Source organism: Dama dama, chromosome 8, assembly GCF_033118175.1.
Source record: "Dama dama isolate Ldn47 chromosome 8, ASM3311817v1, whole genome shotgun sequence".
NCBI lineage: Eukaryota > Metazoa > Chordata > Mammalia > Artiodactyla > Cervidae > Dama > Dama dama.
In genome coordinates this window covers 33,045,757-33,068,050 of record NC_083688.1, presented here as the reverse complement: position 1 = coordinate 33,068,050, position 22,294 = coordinate 33,045,757, and the positions used below count along the sequence as shown (strand labels likewise).

Here is a 22,294-nt window from a genome sequence, read left to right as displayed (position 1 = left end):
CCAAAATCATATTGATTATATTCTTTGCAGCCAAAGATGGAGAAGCTCTATATAGTCAGCAAAGACAAGACTGGTAGCTGACTGTGGCTCAGATCATGAACTCGTTATGGCAAAATTCAGACTTAATTGAAGAAAGTAGGGAAAACCACTAACCATTCAAGTATGACATAAATCAAATTCCTTTAGATTATACAGTGGAAGTGAGAAATAGATTCAAGGGATTAGATCTGATAGACAGAGTGCCTGATGAACTATGGACGGAGGTCTGTGACCTTGTACAGGAGGCAGTGATCAAGATCATCCCCATGAAAAAGAAATGCACAAAGGCAAAATGGTTGTCTGAGGAGGCCTTGCAAATAGCTATGAAAAGAAGAGAAGCTAAAGGCAAAGGAGAAAAGGAAAGATATACCCATTTGAATGCAGAGTTCCAAAGAGTAGCAAGGAGAGATAAGAAAGCCTTCCTCAGTGATCAATGCAAAGAAATAAAGGAAAACAATAGAATGGGGAAGACTAGAGACCTCTTCAAGAAAATTAGAGATACCAAGAGAAATTTTCATGCAAAAATGGGCACAATAAAGGACAGAAATGGTATGGACATAACAGAAGCAGAAGATATTAAGAAGAGGTGGCAAGAATACACAGAACTATACAAAAAATATCTTCATGACCCAGATAATCATGATGGTGTGATCACTCACCTAGAGCCAGACATCCTTGAATGTGAAGTCAAGTGGGCATTAGGAAGCATCATTACGAACAAAGCTAGTAGAGGTGATGGAATTCCAGTTGAGTTACTTCAAATCCTAAAAGATGATGCTGTGAAAGTGCTGCAGTCAATATGCCAGCAAATTTGAAAAACTCAGCAGTAGCCACAGGACTAACAAAGTTCAGATGCCAAAGAATGCTCAAACTACCAAAGAATGGTCAAACTACCACACAATTACACTCATTTCACATGCTCACAAAGAAATGCTCAAAATTCCCCAAGCCAGGCTTCAATGGTCCATGAATCATGAACTTACAGATGTTCAAGCTGGATTTAGAAAAGGCAGAGGAATCAGAGATCAAATCGCCAACATCTGTTGGATCATCAAAAAAGCAAGAGAGTTCCAGAAAATTGTCTACTTCTGCTTTATTGACTAGCCAAAGCCTTTGACTGTGTGGATCACAACAAAGTGTGGAAAATTCTTCAAGATATGGGAATACCAGACCACCTGACATGCCTCCTGAGAAATCTGCATGCAGGTCAGGAAGCAACAGTTAGAACTGGACATGGAAAAACAGACTGGTTCCAAATGCAGAAAGGAGTATGTCAAGGCTGTATTTAACTTATATGCAGAGTATATAATGAAAAATGCTGGAATGGATGAAGCACAAGCTCAAATTAAGATTGTCAGTAGAGACATCAATAACCTCAGATATGCAGATGATATTACCCTTATGGTAGAAAGTGAAGAAGAACTAAAGAGCCTCTTGATGAAAGTGAAAGAGAAGAGTGAAAAATTTGGCTTAAAGCTCAACATTCAGAAAACTAAGATCATGGCATCTCGTTCCATCATTTCATGGCAAATAGATGGGGAAGCAATGGAAACAGTGATAGTCTTTATTTTGGGGGGCTCCAGAATCACTGCAGATGGTGACCGCAGCCATGAAATTAAAAGATGCTTGCTGCTTGGAAGAAAAGTTATAACCAACTTAGATAGCATATTAAAAAGTAGAGACATTACTTTGCCAACAAAGGTCCATCTAGTCAAGGCTATCATTTTTCCAATAGTCACATATGGATGTGAGAGTTGGACTATAAAGGAAATTGAGCACTAAAGAATTGATGCTTTTGAACTGTGGTGTTGGAGAAGACCCTTGAGAGTCCCTTGGACAGCAAGGAGATCCAATCAGTCCATCCTGAAGGAAATCAGTCCTGAATATTCATTGGAAGGACTGATGCTGAAGCTGAAACTCCTATCCTTTGGCCACCTGATAGAAAGAGCTGACGCATTTGAAAAGACCCTGATGCTGGAAAAGAGTGAAGGTAGAAAGAAAGGGGACAACAGAGGATGAGATGGTTGGATGGCATCACTGACTTGATGGACGTGAGTTTGATCAAGCTCCGGGAGTTGGTGTGGACAGGGAAGCCTGGAGTGCTGCAGTCCATGGGGCTGCAAAGAGTCAGACACAACTGAGTGACTGAACTGAACTGAGACTTAGACTGGTTGCTTGTATTTGAATTAATTACTATGAGTGTTTCTTCTCAAGTGTAAAATGGAGATATTATAAATGTCAAAACAATTTTGTCTGGTTTGTTATTCCAGATTAATTTTAGAATAATTTTCTAAGGCTCCTCAAAATTCACAGTGAAGTTTTTATTTGAAATGTATTAAATATTTAAATCAAACTTCTCAAGAACTTTGTTAATAGACTTCTTGAGTCCATGGATATTTATATTAAATCAATTCCTGTTTTATATCTCTGAATAAAGTATGTTTTTCTTGAGATTTACTGAGTTTTGTATTAGTGTTCTACGAGGTATTGTGTTTTATTGTTGCTAGATTTAATGAAATGTTTTTCTTTTATACCTTCTGTTCATTATTTGCATATATGAACATTACTGCTTTTATAATTGTGGTACATTTACAGTAATATGTTCTCTTTATAGTTCCCTTTTCCCATTTAGCTTTATATGCATTTCCTATCTATCTCTATTGTCTATCAATGTAAATCACAATATATGCAATATGATAACTTTATCTACTTCATTCCTATAGTTTTTTGCATATTTCTTCACCTTAATATCGTCTACATATCTCTACTCTAGCTGTCCTTTTCATTTATACTATTCCTTCTTGAAACTGAGTCCTTGCAAGGGAAGGAGTGTATTCCACTTATATTTGTGGTCTGGTAAAATTAAACTAATGCCCGAGATGAAGTAAACACTCAAACGTTTTAAGTGAATGCCTGAGTGAATAATTTTGAGCTTCAGATTCAAGATTATTGTGGCTTATTCTCATGAATGTCAGCTCAATGGAAAGCAATAAAGAAGACAGAGAAGCAGACAGAAGTTAAATGGCATAGATATGGAGCCTTGGTACCCAAGAGACTCATGTGGAAGGAGACCAGATAGATAATTGGCTTCCCAATCAGGATAGATACAGGGGATACCTAACTGGTATATCACTGAAAGTTACCCATCTGGTCTTTGATCCTGTGAATATAAGCAGCAAGGCTGCAACAATATCAACTGGCTGGTCAGTGAAGCAAGAGCACTCCATTATTATTGATCCTGGGACAAAGAGAGCCATCAGTTAACGAGATATGGGGCTGAATTCTGACAGGTTGGAGCATAGGAAACTGTTCTGTGATCAGCATGCCAGAAGAAATGAAACCTGGGATTTGATTAAGAGAAAGTATTTTATAATAAATAAGTAAGGTATGAAATGACTCAATGAATTTACTCGCCAGTTGAGACTAACATGTGCCACTAATTGCAGCAATAATACAAATAAACACAGAAATAGCTGATGTTTATTAAGGATTTGAAAGGTTGTTGCTGAACGACAAGACGCCGGGATTCTTGGCCTCCGGACGAGACGAATTCAATCTGGGGCCAGAGACAAGGCTGGATCGCTCAGAGCTTTTGTGTAATAAAGTTTTATTAAAGTATAAAGGAGATAGAGAAAGCTTCTGACATAGGCATCGGAAGGGGGCAGAAAGAATACCCCCCTCCTAGTCTTGAGCTGTAAGTTATATAGTCACTCACAGTCTGTTAATGAAAAGAAAGGAATGTCTTAGAATTTAGAATGGCACCAGATAATTCATCCCTGGCCATAAAACGATTGACTTGAATCTTGTAGAAGGGCAGATTACCAAACAAATAGTTTTGTTTACATAGATTAGGGGAACAATACCTGAGTAAGTAGGTTGGGCCATTTGGCTGAACTTAGAGTCTGGGGTATATTAACATATCTTAAGACAAATATTTCCACAAGAAAAAGAAATGTATTTGTTAACTCAAGGTTTGAGAGTAGTTAGCTTCAGGTGAAATCAGGTGTCATGGCAACACAGCATTTTAAGAGAAACCTCCTTTTAAATTTGTATAGAGAAGGAAAAACATATCGCTGGTTTGTTTCCTCCTGCCACTTAAGAGAGATAAAATAGGTACTTGCAGCCTATTTCCTCTGTTTGGAGACCCTTGACCTTCCTGCCTGTTACCCTCTCAGATTTATTAGATACCAAGCATGTGATGGGTGCTCTACAGAGATTATCTCACTTAATCCTCAAAACAGTCAATGAATTCAGTATGATTTGGGTTGTATTTTACATGTGGGAAAATACAGCTTAGAAAGCTTGGTGAGTAGCTTGACTAAATTCACATACTAGTATGTGGTGAAACTGAATTGTGAGGAAAAGTCACAATTATCAATCACTACTTTTTTTCCACATGGAGAGCGTTAACGTAAAATAGATACCAATGTCAGAGCCTCACTTTCAGGCATTATTAATTGGGCTGGAGTAGGGGTTGGTGATATTGGTATTTTTTAAAAAGCTACATGGAGATTTCCACATGTACTGAGTTGAGAACCATTGACCTATCAAGGCCCATTACTGAGAGTTTAGCTTTGCCCTCCAGTTGTACCTTGTCAATACAAAGGAAGGACAGTAGTCATATAATTTCAAATAGCTTTAAGATTTAATTTCATTCATCTATCCTCTATGCATTGTCCTTATTTATATAGCCTGCATTTACCTCTCTGATCCTGCCTGCTAACTGATTGTCTCCTGCCTGCTATTGTCTCCTGGATGTTTCAGTATACAGCCTGGGTTATAACTTATCTTGTGTTTTGCCTCTGCTGCTGCTGCTGCTGCTGTCCCTTCAGTCGTGTCCGACTGTGCGACCCCATAGATGGCAGCCCACCAGGCGATCCTCCGTCCATGGGATTCTCCATATCTATATTGAGACAGGGTTGCTGTTATTATGCCTTCACTGCTCTTGTAAATCTTTCCCTATATTCTTCTCAGCTTTATCAAACAGGTTGTAGTTGATTAGGTTTTATTAAAATTAGTTGATTAGGTTGCTTAAATGCCTCATTGTATTAGTTTTACTAATGATTTAACAGTGCTTATACAAATTGCTGTAAATAATAAGTTTCTGGTTCTAGATATTTCCATGTAGTCAAAAAATTATACTAAGACCAGATTCCCATCACCTTGCTGTATTTCCCAACATAATATTTACCTTTCCTCCATTTCCAACCCAGTCAATATTATTAAAATGAAGTACCATCACAATAATAGGGAAATGGGCAGAAGGCATATACACACATTTGAGGAAAAATGAAGTACAAAAAGAAATATAAAAATAATCAATCTAATCAATTGGTGAAATACCAATGAAATAGTTTTATGTTTGAATTAGCAACATTTTTTCAGATTTTCTACCTTATAATTTATATATTTATTATTTTATTGTTCATGGTGTCATCATAATTGAATGCAGTCTCCACAAGGGAGGCAATTTTGTCTGTTTTGGTCAGTGATATATTGTAAGATCTAAAGCCAATGCCTGTCCTTACATAGACAATAATAAATATTTCCCAAAGAAATAAATACTTGTGTGAGTGGGTCCATAACAAAGATGTGTGGTGCATTGTATATATTATTATATAACTGGCAGGGGTATGAATTCATGCAATAATTATAAAGAGAAATCTGTGAAAGGGTATCATGTTTTTTAAAAAAATATATTTTCTTTGGATGATTATTTACTTACACTTCTAAACTGTGCTTTAAGGATGTAATCAGTAAAGTGGAGATTTATAGATAGAAAACAACATTCATAGCATTGATAATCATATGGGAAACAAATATAGCTTATTTTAAGTAAAATGTGGTGTTTGCGTTCTTTCAAAATAGACTACTATGAAAATGCAGTAATGTGAAATGAAAGATGGAGAGTGAATAGTAGAGCATGGTTGTAATTTTGTAAAAACTGAGATACAGAGACAGACAGGTTGGTAAACCAAAGTGATAACACTAACTATTATCACTCAGAAAGATTCTCAGAGCTACCAGGGAATCTAATAGTAATTAATCTGGTAGTAAAAAAAAGCTTAATTTTTTTCTTTTTAGTATTATAAAATGCATAAAATTTCTAAAAGAATGTATTAATATATTGCTTTCATGATCAGAAAGATACTTCATTTCTTAAAATTGTCTCTAATTTTCCAAACTCTGAGGATATATTAAATTATCTGTTACAATGTAACCTTCACAGGGCAAGTCTTTTTATCTGCTTTGTTCATTAATGGATTCCCCATACCTAGAATAATGTTTGGGATAAAGTAGTACTCCAAAATACCTTTTGAATAAATGAATGAATGTGCAAACAACTAATATGTCTCCCTCTTTTAAAGTCAATTTTTAAGTGTTAAGGACTGATCAGTCCCTTTTTTCTGTAGAGTTGAACAATTGATCCATCCATCTGGTGGCTCAGTTGGTAAAAAGTCTGCCTACAGTGCAGAAGATCCAGGTTAAATTCCTGGGTCAGGAAGATCCCTTGGAGAGAAGGAAATGGCAAACCTCTCCAGTATTCTTTTCTGAAGAATTCCATGGACAGAGGAGCCTGTGGGCTATAGTCCATGGGGTCACAAAGAGTCAGACATGACTGAATGACTAACACTTTACTTTCAAGTGCTATTCATAGGATATCTTCTTTCCACTGAAGAGAGACTGCTTTCTCAGAGGCTGAATATTATCTTTTTCATCATTTTGGAGGGAAGTAATCAATACATGGCAGATGTGGATTCTAATGTATATGAAATTTAAAATGATTATGACAGATCTTTTATCTTTAGTAAGTTGCTTTAAATTATCCCAGTGTCCTCAGATGTAAAGAAAACCATAATTGTTAGTGAATGTTGTTATTTTGTTATCCAGTTAAAATATATTCAGTTCCCCATCTATAGAGAACAAAAGGAATACAAAAATAATACTGTTGGGGATGGAAACTTATTGGAAAAGGACTATAGACCAATAATATATAAGAAATGCTATATTGTGTTTCATTTTAATTCAGTGAAGGGATGTTTGCAAGTAATTTTTACCATGTAACATACAGTTTAGATTTATGCAATTAGATATAGGCCTATTTAAAATTTTATATTTATTGCATATTTTCTCAAAACTAAAATCAAGAATGATCGATTTAATAGTAGCATTTGTTTTAAATATTAAATAAGACTGTATCAATGTGTACAATGAGTTGTCTATTTTACACAGAGTCCTTGCTTTATTTTTTCTCTAGGATTCAGAATTTCCTACACATACGCAACCAAATCCAAACCTGGGTTTAGGCAAAGAGAATCTTGGTCCAGCAAAATTTGACTACAAGCTGAATAACATATTCAGACTTCACGAACTTCCAGTGAGCTGGTAGGATTCTTGATGTTTTATTAATACCTTTGAGGTTTTATTGTCATGTCTAAATTTTGATGCTCTTATAGCTGTTTATGATCAAAGTGGTTTGCTCTTTGCCTGTATCTGAAATTACTACTTATAACATTGAAAGAATCTGCTTAAAGCTGCTGCAAGAACCTCAATATTAATTGGTTTATGCACTTGGTGGCAGTACAGCCTAAGTGCACGACTGAGCATATTTAATACAGAGGTTGCAGTTCTTGGTTAAAACGAAGCACACGTTGTTTTTAGAGACGTTTGTAGGATTTATTTAAAAAATAGGGTCTTAGCAACTATGCATTTCATTTGATTATTTTACTTAAAATTTTACCAGTGTACTTTTTTTCCTCATTAACACATTGTTTTGTTTTCTTTTGAGGATCATGGTTTTGCAAACCATAATCACATCAGTGTGAAAGTGAAGCTTATTATTTGGTATTTATTAAAATGTACTGTTTTATGAATCTGCATATTTACATTTATAGCAAATGTTTAAAATCTTGTAAAATTTATACTGCTTTTATTCAGAGTGTTTGAGAAAAATATTTCTGTGAAGAATCAGTAAATATACAGCCTATCATAGATTTCTATGCTATATTAATTTCTTACTAAGTGGTCAGCTTTTGTAAATAATCATAGATGTATCATTTTGATTACAGTTTAGGTAAGTAATATTGTTTTCTTGCATTTGTTCATATAATCCCAAGTTTATTATTGACCTTTAAGAACTCTAGGATTTGTACAAAAATACTTGACAAACATGTTTGTCATAATAACTCCTGTTATGTTTGAAAGAAAATGAAAAGTGAAAGTGTTAGTCAATCAGTGGTGTCTCTTTGTGGCTCCATGGACTGTAGCCCACCAGGCTCCTCTGTCCATGGGATTCTCCGAGCAAGAAGAGTGGAGTGGGTTGCCTTTTTTCTCCAGGGAATCTCTCCCACTCAGGGATGGAACCTGGGTCTCCACACTGCAGGCAGACTCTACCAACTGAGCCACCAGGGAAGCCCCTGTTATGTTTAATGAGGACAAATGTCTCAGAAGAGAATGTTAACCAACTCTAAAAACGTACACTTACCTGTGATGAGGTTTTCATTTGCTCTGGATGACCTTACGTGGAATTTACTTTCTAAGACCCATTTGTTTGATTATTTGCATGTACCAAGAATACTGTCTATGGTACCCTGCTTCTGAGCACAGTGGATATGATCTTATCTGTCATGATCAAAACCTGTAGGTTAATGAATTGAAAAAGTTTATTATTAAAAAGAACTATAATAATGATACATTCATTCCTTAAGTAGTCTATTTCAACTTAAAACAGTTCATCTGCACTCACATCCCAGTCTTTTGATGTAAGGTCATGACTTTTTTTTTGATTAAGTGACTGTTGATTGGAATTCTACATCATATTTCTTTCCAATAATGCATCATTAACAAGTTCAATTTTGTAATTTCCGTAATCTAAAACAAGAGCTTGAGACACTCAGATGATCTCCTCACTTTTCCACATTATTAATTTAATTTTCATTGATAGCAGTTCTGCTTATCACACTCATATTTCATCACCTTGATTAATTTTTAATTATTTCACAGTAGCAAACACAACAGGCTTTTGAAGGGTGAGTAACAAACTCCTTTGATGCTTTGTGATCCTGGATCTCAGCTGGTAGGAACAGCCTGTGCTAGTCTGCTGGTACACAGTCTGGGATCTCTGAACAGTCTAGGTACTGTAAGCACAGCCTACAGTGACCAGTGATTATATGAAGATTAAGAGAGAAGTTTTTAGTAAATGAAAATGAGGAAAAGAAAACATGGGAAACATTTGACTCTTAGTCAAAGGCAAAATCTAGATTTAAGCTGATTTATTTGCAGTCTTTGGAAAGACAGCTGCCCTGGTAACTACTACTGAAACACAGGGAATAATTTCTCTGTCATAATCTTCACTAGTTAGCCCATTAGGAGAAAAGATTCTAGCATTATGAGTTAGACAGTAAGAGGAAACAGATCAATTGTGAGTAGAAAATGATAATCTTTCATAGTAACATACCTCAAAGGAAAATTAAGCTGTGACTTTAGGACAACTCATTTCCCTGGGAACCCCCCTCCTTTTTTTTTTTTTTTTTCTTTGACTGTTCCTTTTCAATTTGTCTCACTTTCTGCTTCCTGATACAGCCATTTCTTTTTGGTCCCAGGTTTGTTTTTCTCTCTCCCACCTTATTTTCTTCTACTCCTTTCTCTGTACTCTTCTTGTATACCACCAGTCCTTAACCAGCCATAATAAAAAACTCAACTGTAAATTTCTAGTGTTGCTTAGATAATTTCATGTTCTCTTTTAAAACCAAATAACCACACTCCCTTCAGTCCTTATTTTTTTTTTTTTCTTCTTTTTTTCTTTTTTAATTTTTATTATTATTATTTTTTTTTCCCAGTGGGTTTTGTCATACATTGATATGAATCAGCCATGGATTTACATGTATTCCCAATCCCGATCCCCCCTCCCACCTCCCTCTCCACCCGATTCCTCTGGGTCTTCCCAGTGCACCAGGCCCGAGCACTTGTCTTGTGCATCCCACCTGGGCTGGTGATCTGTTTCACCATAGATAGTATACATGCTGTTCTTTTCAAATATCCCACCCTCACATTCTCCCACAAAGTTCAAAAGTCTGTTCTGTGTTTCTGTGTCTCTTTTTCTGTTCTGCATATAGGGTTATCGTTATCACCTTTCTAAATTCCATATACATGTGTCAGTATGCTGTAATGTTCTTTATCTTTCTGGCTTACTTCACTCTGTATAAGGGGCTCCAGCTTCATCCATCTCATTAGGACTGGTTCAAATGAATTCTTTTTAATGGCTGAGTAATATTCCATGGTGTATATGTACCACAGCTTCCTTATCCATTCATCTGCTGATGGGCATCTAGGTTGCTTCCATGTCCTGGCTATTATAAACAGTGCTGCGATGAACATTGGGGTGCACGTGTCTCTTTCAGATCTGGTTTCCTCAGTGTGTATGCCCAGAAGTGGGATTGCTGGGTCATATGGCAGTTCTATTTCCAGTTTTTTAAGAAATCTCCACACTGTTTTCCATAGCGGCTGTACTAGTTTGCATTCCCACCAACAGTGTAAGAGGGTTCCCTTTTCTCCACACCCTCCCCAGCATTTATTGCTTGTAGACTTTTGGATAGCAGCCATCCTGACTGGCGTGTAATGGTACCTCATTGTGGTTTTGATTTGCATTTCTCTAATAATGAGTGATGTTGAGCATCTTTTCATGTGTTTGTTAGCCATCTGTATGTCTTCTTTGGAGAAATGTCTGTTTAGTTCTTTGGCCCATTTTTTGATTGGGTCATTTATTTTTCTGGAATTGAGCTGCAGGAGTTGCTTGTATATTTTTGAGATTAATCCTTTGTCTGTTTCTTCATTTGCTATTATTTTCTCCCAATCTGAGGGCTGTCTTTTCACCTTACTTATAGTTTCCTTTGTAGTGCAAAAGCTTTTAAGTTTCATTAGGTCCCATTTGTTTAGTTTTGCTTTTATTTCCAATATTCTGGGAGGTGGGTCCCTATCAAGCTACCAACGGTATTTTTCACAGAACTAGACCAAAGAATTTCACAATTTGTATGGAAATACAAAAAACCTCGAATAGCCAAAGTAATCTTGAGAAAGAAGAATGGAACTGGAGGAATCCACCTGCCTGACTTCAGACTCTACTACAAAGCCACAGTCATCAAGACAGTATGGTACTGGCACAAAGACAGAAATATAGATCAATGGAACAGAATAGAAAGCCCAGAGATAAATCCACGAACCTATGGACACCTTATCTTTGACAAAGGAGGCAAGGATATACAATGGAAAAAAGACAACCTCTTTAACAAGTGGTGCTGGGAAAACTGGTCAACCACTTGTAAAAGAATGAAACTAGAACACTTTCTAACACCATACACAAAAATAAACTCAAAATGGATTAGAGATCTAAATGTAAGACCAGAAACTATAAAACTCCTAGAGGAGAACATAGGCAAAACACTCTCCGACATAAATCAAAGCAAGATCCTTCAGTCCTTATATACACACAGAAGTTTGGTACTTTATAGGTCTTTAATGTTGCTCAGTCCATCGGTCATGTCCAACTCTTTTGTGACCCCATGGACTGCAGCACTCCAGGCTTCCCTGTCCTTTACTATCTCCCAGAGTTTGCTCAAACTCATGTCCATTGAGTCGATGATGCCATCCAATCATCTCATCCTTTGTTGCCCCTTTCTTATCCTGCCCTCAGCCTTTCCCAGTATTAGGTTATTTCCCAGTGAGTCAGCTCTTTACATAAGGTGGCCAAAGTATTGGAGCTTCAGCTTTAGCATCCATCTTTCCAGTGAATAGTCAGGGTTGATTTCCTTTAGGATTGACTGCTTTGATCTCCTTGCTGTCCAAGGGACTCTCAACAGTCTTATCTAATACTACAGTTTGAAGATCAATTCTTCAGTGCTCAGCCTCCTTTATGGTCCAACTGTCACATCCATACATAACTACTGGAAAAACCATAGCTCTGACTATGTGGACCTTTGTCGGCAAAGTGATGTCTCTGCTTTCTAATACACTGTCTAGCTTTATAATAGCTTTTCTTCCAAGGAACAAGTGTCTTTTAATTTCATGGCTGCAGTTAGCATCTGCAGTGATTTTGGAGTGCAAGAAAATAAAGTCTGTCACTGTTTCCATTGTTTCCTCATCTATTTGCCATGAAGTGATGGGACTGGATGCCATGATCTCAGTTTTTTAAACATTGAGATCTTTAATAGTATAATGTTCATTGACTCAATTATGTATTTCTTTGAAGAATAAAAAAAATTTGTTTTATAGGTAGCTGTGAATTTATTTTGATTTTAAATTACCATGAGTATAAATAAAGTTCTTCCTCTATGGTGTATAGGTTTCTTAACTTCATCAAAATAACAATAATAGTAATGACAATTATAATGAAAGAATATCAATAATAACAATAAGCCATTTTAGTAAGCATCTATAAATGCCAGGATTCAGCTGTTTCCCCCTCTATGTCTCTCTCTTTGTTTCTGTCTCTTTTACATACACATTCACACATACACAGATGAGGCTCAGAAACCTTGTGAATCACAAAGAATTCGTATCAGGTCTAGCTAACTCAAAAACAAACCACAAAATAGTGGATAAGTCCATATATTGTATTAAAGAAAAAGACCAAGGAAATAGTTTCTATTTTTATAATCAAGCATACAAATTTGTCAGTAACCTACAACTATATAACCCATGAGTTTGGCCAAGATACTTTTTCCCCTGACAAGTTTAACCTAGGATAACCGGTTTAAACTTAAATATTAAAATAATTCATTAGATTGTTTTTAAGTGCAGAATTTGCTAATTATATATTCTTTACCTGGAAAACAGATTTATTAAAATGTATTTTTGCTGGATTTTTCTAATAAGGTCATAATAAAATAAATGCACATTAAATTCCATATAATTTAAAAATTATTAACGTCTTACTAATTTTCACTTTTATAGAGTGCAGTTTCATAGGTTAAAGAAACAGAAGGGTTTTAAATCAGATTAGTTAACAGGGTTTTTGAATTCTAAGATAGCTGTCTTTCTCCTACTTTTACAAGATGGTTCCCATCAGCCTAGAATATTAACTTCCATTAGTTTAAAAAAAAAATTTATTTTCTTGACCAACCACCCTACTCCCTACCCCCACCGAGCCTATGCTGTTTCCCCAGAAGCTGCTCTGCTCACTTCCTTAAAAATGTTGGCAGTCGTGCTGATTGAACCAACAGCTCCTACTCAGTCTTCCAGTTCAGTGGAACTCCCTTCTGTCTACTCTGGAACTGACTCTTGTCAGTCATTGGCTGCTGCCATGCCCACCACCAGTGGCCACTCACTTACTCTTCTCCTCTGAGCTGCAGTTGATGCAACTCACCACCCCTGTGTTTACTCTCCTGACTCCATTATCTGCACGCGCCGGGGCTTCCTGCTGGGTCCCAGGCTGTCCTGCTCAGCGTCTTGTCAGCAGGCTGCTTCTCTTCTGCCAGACTTCTGGCTAGTAGTTGCCCTGGCTCAGCCTTCTGGCTTCATCTTTTCACAGTCTACACTTTTTCATGTGGCCTTTTCCAAGCTCAGGCTTTAAGTATTCTCCACAGAGTAGGAAATGGCAACCCATTCCAGTATTCTTACCTGAAAAATCCCATGGGCAGAGGAGTGTGTTAGGCTACATTCCATGAGGTCACAAAGAGTCAGACATGACTGAACGGCTGATCACACAATGATAGATAATCCCCTTGGCGATCTCTCTACCATTGACATCTCCCTGGAGCTTGAACACCTAATAGGCTTCTCCAAATCATCATGTTCAGAAAGAACTCTTGTTTTCCCTCAGAAAACTGGCTCTCCTGATCTTCCTCATTTTGCAAAAGCAAAATGTGGATTTACATGAACTTACTCAAGCTAAAAGCCTAGAAGTAATTTTAATTACTCATTCTCTCACCCCACAATTCCCACCATTAACCCAAGAGTAAGTCTGATAGGTTTTGCCTCCAAAATGTATTTACATTTTCCCACTTCTCTCTCTCTATTACTATGGCCATATCTCACAATATTGCAAAAGCCTACTAAATCATTTACTTCATGCTAGCTAAACCTATCTTTTAAAAATATAAATCAGATGATAAGATTCACTGCTTTCAGTACAATAATGTCTTCCCCTTGTTTTAAAGTAAGATCCCAGACTTCTTACTGAGGCCTACAGCACTCTGCTGGTTGGAACTGCTGTCCACCTCTCGTTGCATTGACCACATGCTCTCCCTGCTTCCTTGTTCAGAACCCTAAACTACCCAATCTTCTCCCTATTCTGCAAACCTGCCACACTTATCTCTGCCCCCAGGTCTTTACACTACGTCTTCCCTCTATTTGAGTTTTTACTTCTCCAGTTTGTGCATGTCTGGCTCATTCTTATCTCTAAAATCTCAGTTCAGATGTTACCTCCTTCGGTAGGCAGTTCCTGAAATATGTAACTAGTGTTTTACTCCTCATTCCTTTAGTTACTGTCAATCCTAACATTCTATTAATGCTTTATTTCCATCATGGAATTCAGCAGCCATGCAGTATATATTATTTTGAAGTATTTTATAAAGTAATTAGCCTCCAATAAAAATAAATAAATAAATTTACCAAAAAATGAAAAAGAGCATGAAATCTTGGTGTTTTCCTAATTTATAGATGGCAGAGACTGGCTAAATACTCACCAGTTCAGTTTCCTCCTGCCTGGGCCCATTGGAAGATTCTATCCTACCCTTCTGAAGTGAGTCATCTCTTAAGTCTTCCAGTAGGATTCTCTGCTCTCTCCAGTTTCATCCTCATAGCTGGAATCAGCAAACTTTGAAAGTGACAAGTTGTGTGCTAGAAGGCACGTGCATCTCTGAGTCATGTGTTGCTTGGGGAGTTTTCCAATTGTCATCAAGCTTTGCCTGATGTCCTCCTTTAACTTCCCTAACTAATTCACAATATTTTTGTGAAAATAGATGTGTTAGGATATATAAGATTAATGAACCATTTTTTAAAAAGAGAGACTGAAAGTACTTTCACATTTACTCATTCAACAAAAATGTATTTAACATTTATCAGATACTACTCTGGATCATTAGCTAAGTACATAGAAGTCTGTTTCCAGCAGCTTATATTTGTTGCAAGGAACAAGTAATAAACCAATAGTGAACACACATATGCTCTTGTATCTTTGATGACCATAAGTGCTACAGAGAAACACAAAGCAGACAGAAGGACATGGAACAGAGGGTGACTTGAGGTTAAACACAAGGGACCAGGACTGTTCTGAGAAGCTGACATGTAATAAAAACCTGAAGTGGGTGAGGAAGTGAGACATACACCAGATAAAGAAGAAGATTAGAGTTGAGGAAACAACAAATGCAAAGTCCTATCCCATTAACTTCCATAGAAGCAGTCATCAGAAATAAATAAAAAGAGACTAAGTAGTTTTTAATGCATAACAATGGGCATCATAAAAATGTAATTTTTTAGCATGGGTCTATATATTTCTGGTAGCATGTCCAGAATGTTCCAACAAGGAGTCTGCTGGAAACAGAGTAAGTGAACTTGGATTAATAGAAGAGGAGAAGAAAATGAAGTTAGGTACTTGGGGGCCAGAGGGAGTGAGACTTAAGTCCTCACAGATCATAGTAAAGGACTGTGAATTTTATTCTGAGAATGTTGGAAAGCTATTAGAAGATTGTGAGAAGAGTTATGCAATTTGGCTTATATTATATAACAAGATGTTTTGACAACTGTGTGGGAATTAGACTGTCAATGGAGGTTAAGAGTAGAAGCTGGCAGACTGGTTAGGAACTATTTCAGTAATTTAAGAGAGTTATAAAGATTTTCTGGCCTAGGATGATAGTGTTATAGAGACTAAGTGGTAAGATTTTTAGTTTTTGATGAGAAAGTGAGCAGGATTTTTGGATAGGCTGGGTATAGGCTGAGAGAGAGAAGAATTACGGATGACTCCAGGGTTTTTGGTCAGATCAAATGAAGATAGAGTGGCCATTAATTTCAAAGCTAAGGGAAGGCCAAGTTTGGAATGTGGGGTTGGTAATGTTAAGTTTGGGATGCTTATTAAACTTGCAAGTAGACTTAGAGGTGAATGGGACCCCTTAGGCTCCACTGTGAACACAATTCACAAAGCTGCATGTGCTGTCTGTCAAGTAGTTAATTTCATGTCAGTACTGTCCCATGCACTTCCATAGAACCATCACCAGAAATAAAAAGTGACTAAGTCGCTTTTAACACAAAAAAAGGACATCATAGAAATGTAATTTTTTAGCATAGATCAGTATTTCTGGTCTTCTTTGGGCTACCAATTATATATGTTTATAAGGAATCACTACTATATTTTAAAATGTATTTCCAAATTAAATATTAGATCCTTTTTATAACTATAAATGTAACTTGAATTTTACAATGTATATTTATAAAAAGAGGATCACTGGTGGCTTAGCGGTAAAGAATCTGCCTAAGATTCAGGAACCACAGGTTTGATTTCTCTGTTGAGAAGATTCCCTAGAGAAGCAAATGACCACCTACTCCAGTATTCTTGCCTGGAAAATCCCATGGACAGAGGAACCTGGTGGACTTCAGTCCATGGGGTCACAAAAGAGTCAGACACGACTTAGCAACTAAACAGCAATTTACAATAAGCTGAATTTTGTTATTTTCATGATGTTTATATCCCCTAAACAGACAAGCAATATATTAGAGCAAAGTATATATTTAACCTTTGAATTATCAGAAGAAAAGAACTTATAGTCTCTTGAAACATCAAGAAAATTCTTCTTAGAAGGGTAATAATTATATGCAGTAAAAATATTTGTAATCATTACTTACAAGGTGTGTACAGAATATTTTAAAATATTTTCTGTAGTATAAAAATAAATTCTGTTGGTTTCGTGGTTTACTATCAAAGTACTAAGGAATTCAGTTATTTTCCATTAAATAATGATAATATTTGTGGCCTAAATTTTTAAAACAGAAGAGGTACATAAATTTATGGTAAATGTAAACATACATTTTTATGACCCATTTATCTCTTTGGATATGTTCCATAAATAAATACGTCATCTAATTAGGAGACCAGATTCTCAATTTATTTCAGATTGTCTTTAGTGCCCTTGCCTGTATCTGTCTTCAGCTTTAAACTAAGCTTGTTTAGGCACTTTGGATATATTGAGCAGCTGTCATCTTCCAGAAGGTGTTCTGATTTGTTTTCTGAATCAACTTACAGCTAAAATTATGAAAAGACCTTTTCATTGGTTATGCATGTTGCACAAATCATTTTCAATTCCAGGGCTGCATAGACTCAGAGAGAGACCGACAGTTATCCTTCTGGGGCTATAACAGTTTTTCATTCTGTTTTAATTATCTAGACCCATAATAATAACCACAGTGACCTACAAGAAGGTATTGTTGGACATATTATAATTATATATAGCAATTATGTGTAGCACAACAATGCATAAAATTCCACTTATTAATTAAGGTTGGTAAAGATGAAAGTATGCTTGTCTTCCTTAGGACGTGGCTTCACTTTTTGAAAAAATCTAGTCCTTCAGTTTTTGCCTTAAACTCTTTTCTGGGGTATATTATTATGATAAGGAAAGTCAAATTTCCATGGAATGACAATGCAATAATTTTCCAATAAATATGGAAACTCTCTCTCACTCTATTTTCTTGCTTAGCTGCCTGCTATTAATAGTATTTCCTATTATGTAATAGACAGGGAAATGGAAGTTTACAAAAAAAGTATAATCCTTGAAATACAGAATGTTAGGGAAGATGGTTTAGGGCAAGTATCAATATACTTTTCTTTTTAGCAATATATTTACCGATTCAGGCTATATCATAATCACACATATACTAATTAAGTTTAAATAATCAGGGATTACAAGATTTGATGAAGTATAAGTATTAAGTGGTTTCAGTAATTTTTGTCATTACTTGGGGTGTCTTACTTAAATTTGCCAAGACTTTGTCTTTAATTCATGCTAAAGTTGATGCACGTGGAGTGATAGCTCATAATTTATTTTTTCTTTGCTGTTCATAGATATATGGTGAATGAGCTATAAATATCAGTCCTCGTGACAGTAGATTTAAATCTTAAGCCAATTTTGGCAGTTTTTTATGTGGCCATGACCAAGATGAAGTTATCATGTTCATTTTATATGATTACATTTTTATATCAACAATGTTTTATAATCTAAGAGTAAACAGTAAAACTTTATTAGAGTATACCTCCAACACAGGTGACAATACTTGTACTTTGAATTCAGCTTTAATTTAAAATTACTGACATTATCCCAAGACAATGCTATTAACTCAGTGAAAGTGAAAGTTGCTCAGTGGTGCCTGACTCTCTCTGACCCCATAGACTGTATAGTCAATGGAATTCTCCAGGCCAGAATACTGGGTAGCCTTTCCCTTCGCCAGGGGATCTTCCCAACCCAGGGATCAAACCCAGGTATCCCGACTGCAGGCAGATTCTTTACCACCTGAGTCACCAGGGAAGCAGAGTACCTCATAAAATCAGACATTTCAACTTGCATGTTTTGTGAGCACCTCGGAATTAATAGTTTTCAAAGGCAGTTCCATCTTCTACTATCCCCTCCCCTCCACCCTCACTCCCTTCTTTCTCCTATTTTGGTTTGCGTCATTATCATCTGTATCATCGCCTAAGATGATCTGTGAATGTTTGGTCCTCCTAACCACTTACTAGCACATTCAATCAGTCATTTAAGTCTGTATTCTGTATCCAAAATGAGTTGTGCACTATTCGTTTCTCAGTCCATCAGATGACACTTAGGCTCCTGTAACCTGCTCCTACTGATCTCTCTGCCTCCAGTTGTTCCTCCAACTTTAATTTATGCTCTTTACTGCCATTAGAGTAATCTTTCTAAAATGATTCTGAGATCTTATTTCTACTTTAAAATATTTTATTATATTTCAAGCCCTCAAGATATGCTTGGCTCATCTCAGTCTAGCTCCAACCTACTTTTCTAGCTCTTATTTTACCCCTAGCCTCTATATCACTATGGTCTAGACTCAGTCTTTTCACATGTTCATGTCTTAGCCACATTCCTTTGACTGGAAACATCTCTCTCCTTTTTTTTCTGTTTGTAAATAACAAGCAACCTAAAGAAATCCCCACATATAAATCAACCCTCCTTTCTGCTCTCTTGGTACTAGATGCATAATATTAAAGGGTCATATAGAACAGGTACTAAAGTAAAAGAATCAATAGATTAAAAACCTAAAAGAAGCAGTAGAAAATAGAAAAAGCTAAGCTAGAAGTTTAAAAATAAGAATGTTTTTCAGTGTAAAAGTGAGGACTATCACAGGTGTATTTTTTCTATGTCTTATAAACCAAAATATATGTTAGAAAAGATAAAGAAGATCAGGTGGAAATAGGGAGACTAAAGATAAAAGATATAGTGTGTCAGTAGAAGTTGGTAAAAGGAGTAATTTAAAACAACCAGCAAAAATCAAAGCAATTTGAAGTACTAAAAAAAATGGCAAGCTGCTGCTGGATGATAAAATTGTACATTCTGTAAAGATGTAAGAAAACAAGGTAGAAAAGTGGGAAAAAATGGAGAGTATATGAAAACTCCAAGATATAGGCCAATGAGGTTGAATCCTGGCAAAATGTCCATATAGAAATTTTCAAGATGCACATGTCTCTAAGAGCCTCTCAGCAAACCACCCTTTTACTTTCACCCTTTCCTTGTGTTCAGCTATCAGTGAGACACACATTTGCCCATCTTAACAAAAAGTTGAGGCCATTTGGACATATCCACTGCAAGGTGCTCACTGTTTCTCAATCTTTTGCCCTAAGCCTTGGTCTGTAGTCTTAAATAAATACTTATTTCCATCCAAGAAAGTGCGTTTAAGCACTGGCACACTTTCAAAATATCATTTGTATCATGGGTGTTTCAGAATTCATGACTATTTATAGCAACAAATGTTCATTTGTGTAAACATAAATTGATCTTTATACTTGATAACCGTGACCTTTAATTTCACCTGAATTATACAGATTAGTTGTAATGGAGATTTATATTAAAGGGTATTATTATAGAACTAGAGGTATCTATTTCAGATTATACAGTGTCAAAAATACTAGCTGCTGTCAAAATGAGATTTATACATGAACAATGTATTTCTTTTTTATAGTGATATATATGCATGCGTGCTAAGTCACTTCTGTCATGTCTGACTCTTTGTGACCCTTTGGACTGTAGCACTCCAGACTTCTCTGTCCATGGGATTCTCCAGGCAAGAATACTGTAGTGGGTTACCATGCCCTCATTCAGGGAATCTTCCCCACCCAGAGATCGAACCCAAGTCTCTTATATCTCCTGCATTGACAAGCAGGTTCTTTACTACTGGTGCCACCTCGGATGCCCAGATATATGTATATGTATATATATATATATATATATATATGTGTGTGTGTGTGTATGTATTTGTAAATATTGTATTTTTCTCTTTTTAGTGTTATAACTGTTTTAGAAATATTGGGTAAGATTGTATTATACCCTGGTTGTTTCACTCTGCAAAACTTACTCTTCCATAAAACTGTGTCTTATTGACCTTGTATTTTCAAAGGTCATACAGTTATAGTATTGGTACTGACAATATAAATTTGTCAACAATATTGTAAAACATAAGTACTGCTTATTGAGTTAGGGGGAAGGAGTTAATGATAAAAATGACACTTTTTAATTATAGGACAGATACTTAATTTTACATAATTATTGAGTTGACTTAAAAGTTCATTTGGGTTTTTCTGTAGCATCTTATAGAAAAAGCTGAATGAACATTTCGGCCAACCAATGCATTTAAATTTGACAACTGTGTAAGTTTAGAAATTACATTTATTTATTTGTATCATTTTTAATAAATAGAAATACATTTGTTATTTTATTTTAAGAATGATATATGCTCTTCCCTGATCTCCTCAAATATCAAAATAGATAAACATTATTAATGCATGAAGTAACTATTATTCTTTCAGAAATTCTTTAAAATCATATCTTCTTTCCTCTTCCACCTCTACATCTCCAGTTAGGATCATATTATAGAGACGTTTCTAAAACTTGTGCAGTCTAAAACTTTGTGCAGTTAACACATGTGAATATCCTTTTACTACCTATCCCATCCTTGTTTGTATATATGATCAATATTAATACATCAATATGTTTCATTTAATAATTTTGTCATTTTATAAATAGCACAGCTACAATTATATTGTTACATAGATCATTGTGTACCTACCTATTTAATTTGAATTCTTTATTGTTAGTGACATTTTTAGTTTTCCTATTTATATCAGATACTTATGAATACAATATATTTATGTAGTTAAATTACCTTATAGAGTTTAACTACTACCTATTTCTACTAATTTTCCTTCAACATTCATGCTTCATTTTAAGAAATAGGGATACTAGACAAGAAACTAGTTACTTCTTGATGTAATAATAAATATTTTTACTTTAGTTATATAGAGACACCTTAATTATATATTTAGCTATTGACTGGCAGTGAATTTATTTTCTTATTCCACTGGAATACATGTTGGAGAAATATTGGAACCTTCAACTCACTTCTTTAAAAATATATAATCATATACATTTTATAATTCTAGGATATAATGTAATGTGTATAAATACCTTGACTTAGTAAGTTTTATCTCAAGTATACAAGTTTTGTCTCAAATATATATACTTTTGTAATCTTAAAGTAAAACTACATTGCTTTATACCTAATTTCCTTTTTCACATATGGACCCATTGTTCTCCCTGCAAAGTCACTCAAACTCATGGTGATTAGAAATGCTCCCCCAATCTTACCTCTGACTTTCATCTCACCACTCTCTGCACTGGGGCTCATTAAATAAGCCTCCTGGTGGCCATTTTGGAGACTGTTTATCACCTGAACCAAGCTGAGATCCCATCTGCTACCTGTATACTTTATTGAAAGTGACTGAAAAATACAGCATAATTTGGTTGAAAGATGAAAAGGGTGTTATTGGATCAATAAACTGTGAAGATCGGAAGAAGTGGCTCCAGGTCAAGCCTGATTCAGTGTTTAAAAATATCACTTAGTACCTTATCTCACTGTTTTTCTGTCTTTTGTGTCAGTATTATCCTCAGGCTGCAAGCTTTCCTTTTCTGGGAGCAAAATGGCTGAAGTGATTCTAGACTTCATATTCTTTCACAACACCACTCAGGGGAGGGTCGCCTTGCATGGC

The 22,294-nt window shown here is 35.7% G+C and overlaps 1 protein-coding gene across 1 annotated transcript in view; it reads left to right on the top strand.

Moving 5' to 3' along the window:
• The window catches only part of SPAG16 (sperm associated antigen 16), a 989,423-nt gene that overhangs the window by 162,010 nt on the left and 805,119 nt on the right, over positions 1 to 22,294 (top strand). The window contains exon 10 of the mRNA XM_061148815.1: positions 7,298 to 7,425. Within this exon, the coding sequence (XP_061004798.1) occupies positions 7,298 to 7,425 (128 nt within the window). The remainder of the gene's footprint in view (positions 1 to 7,297; positions 7,426 to 22,294) is intronic.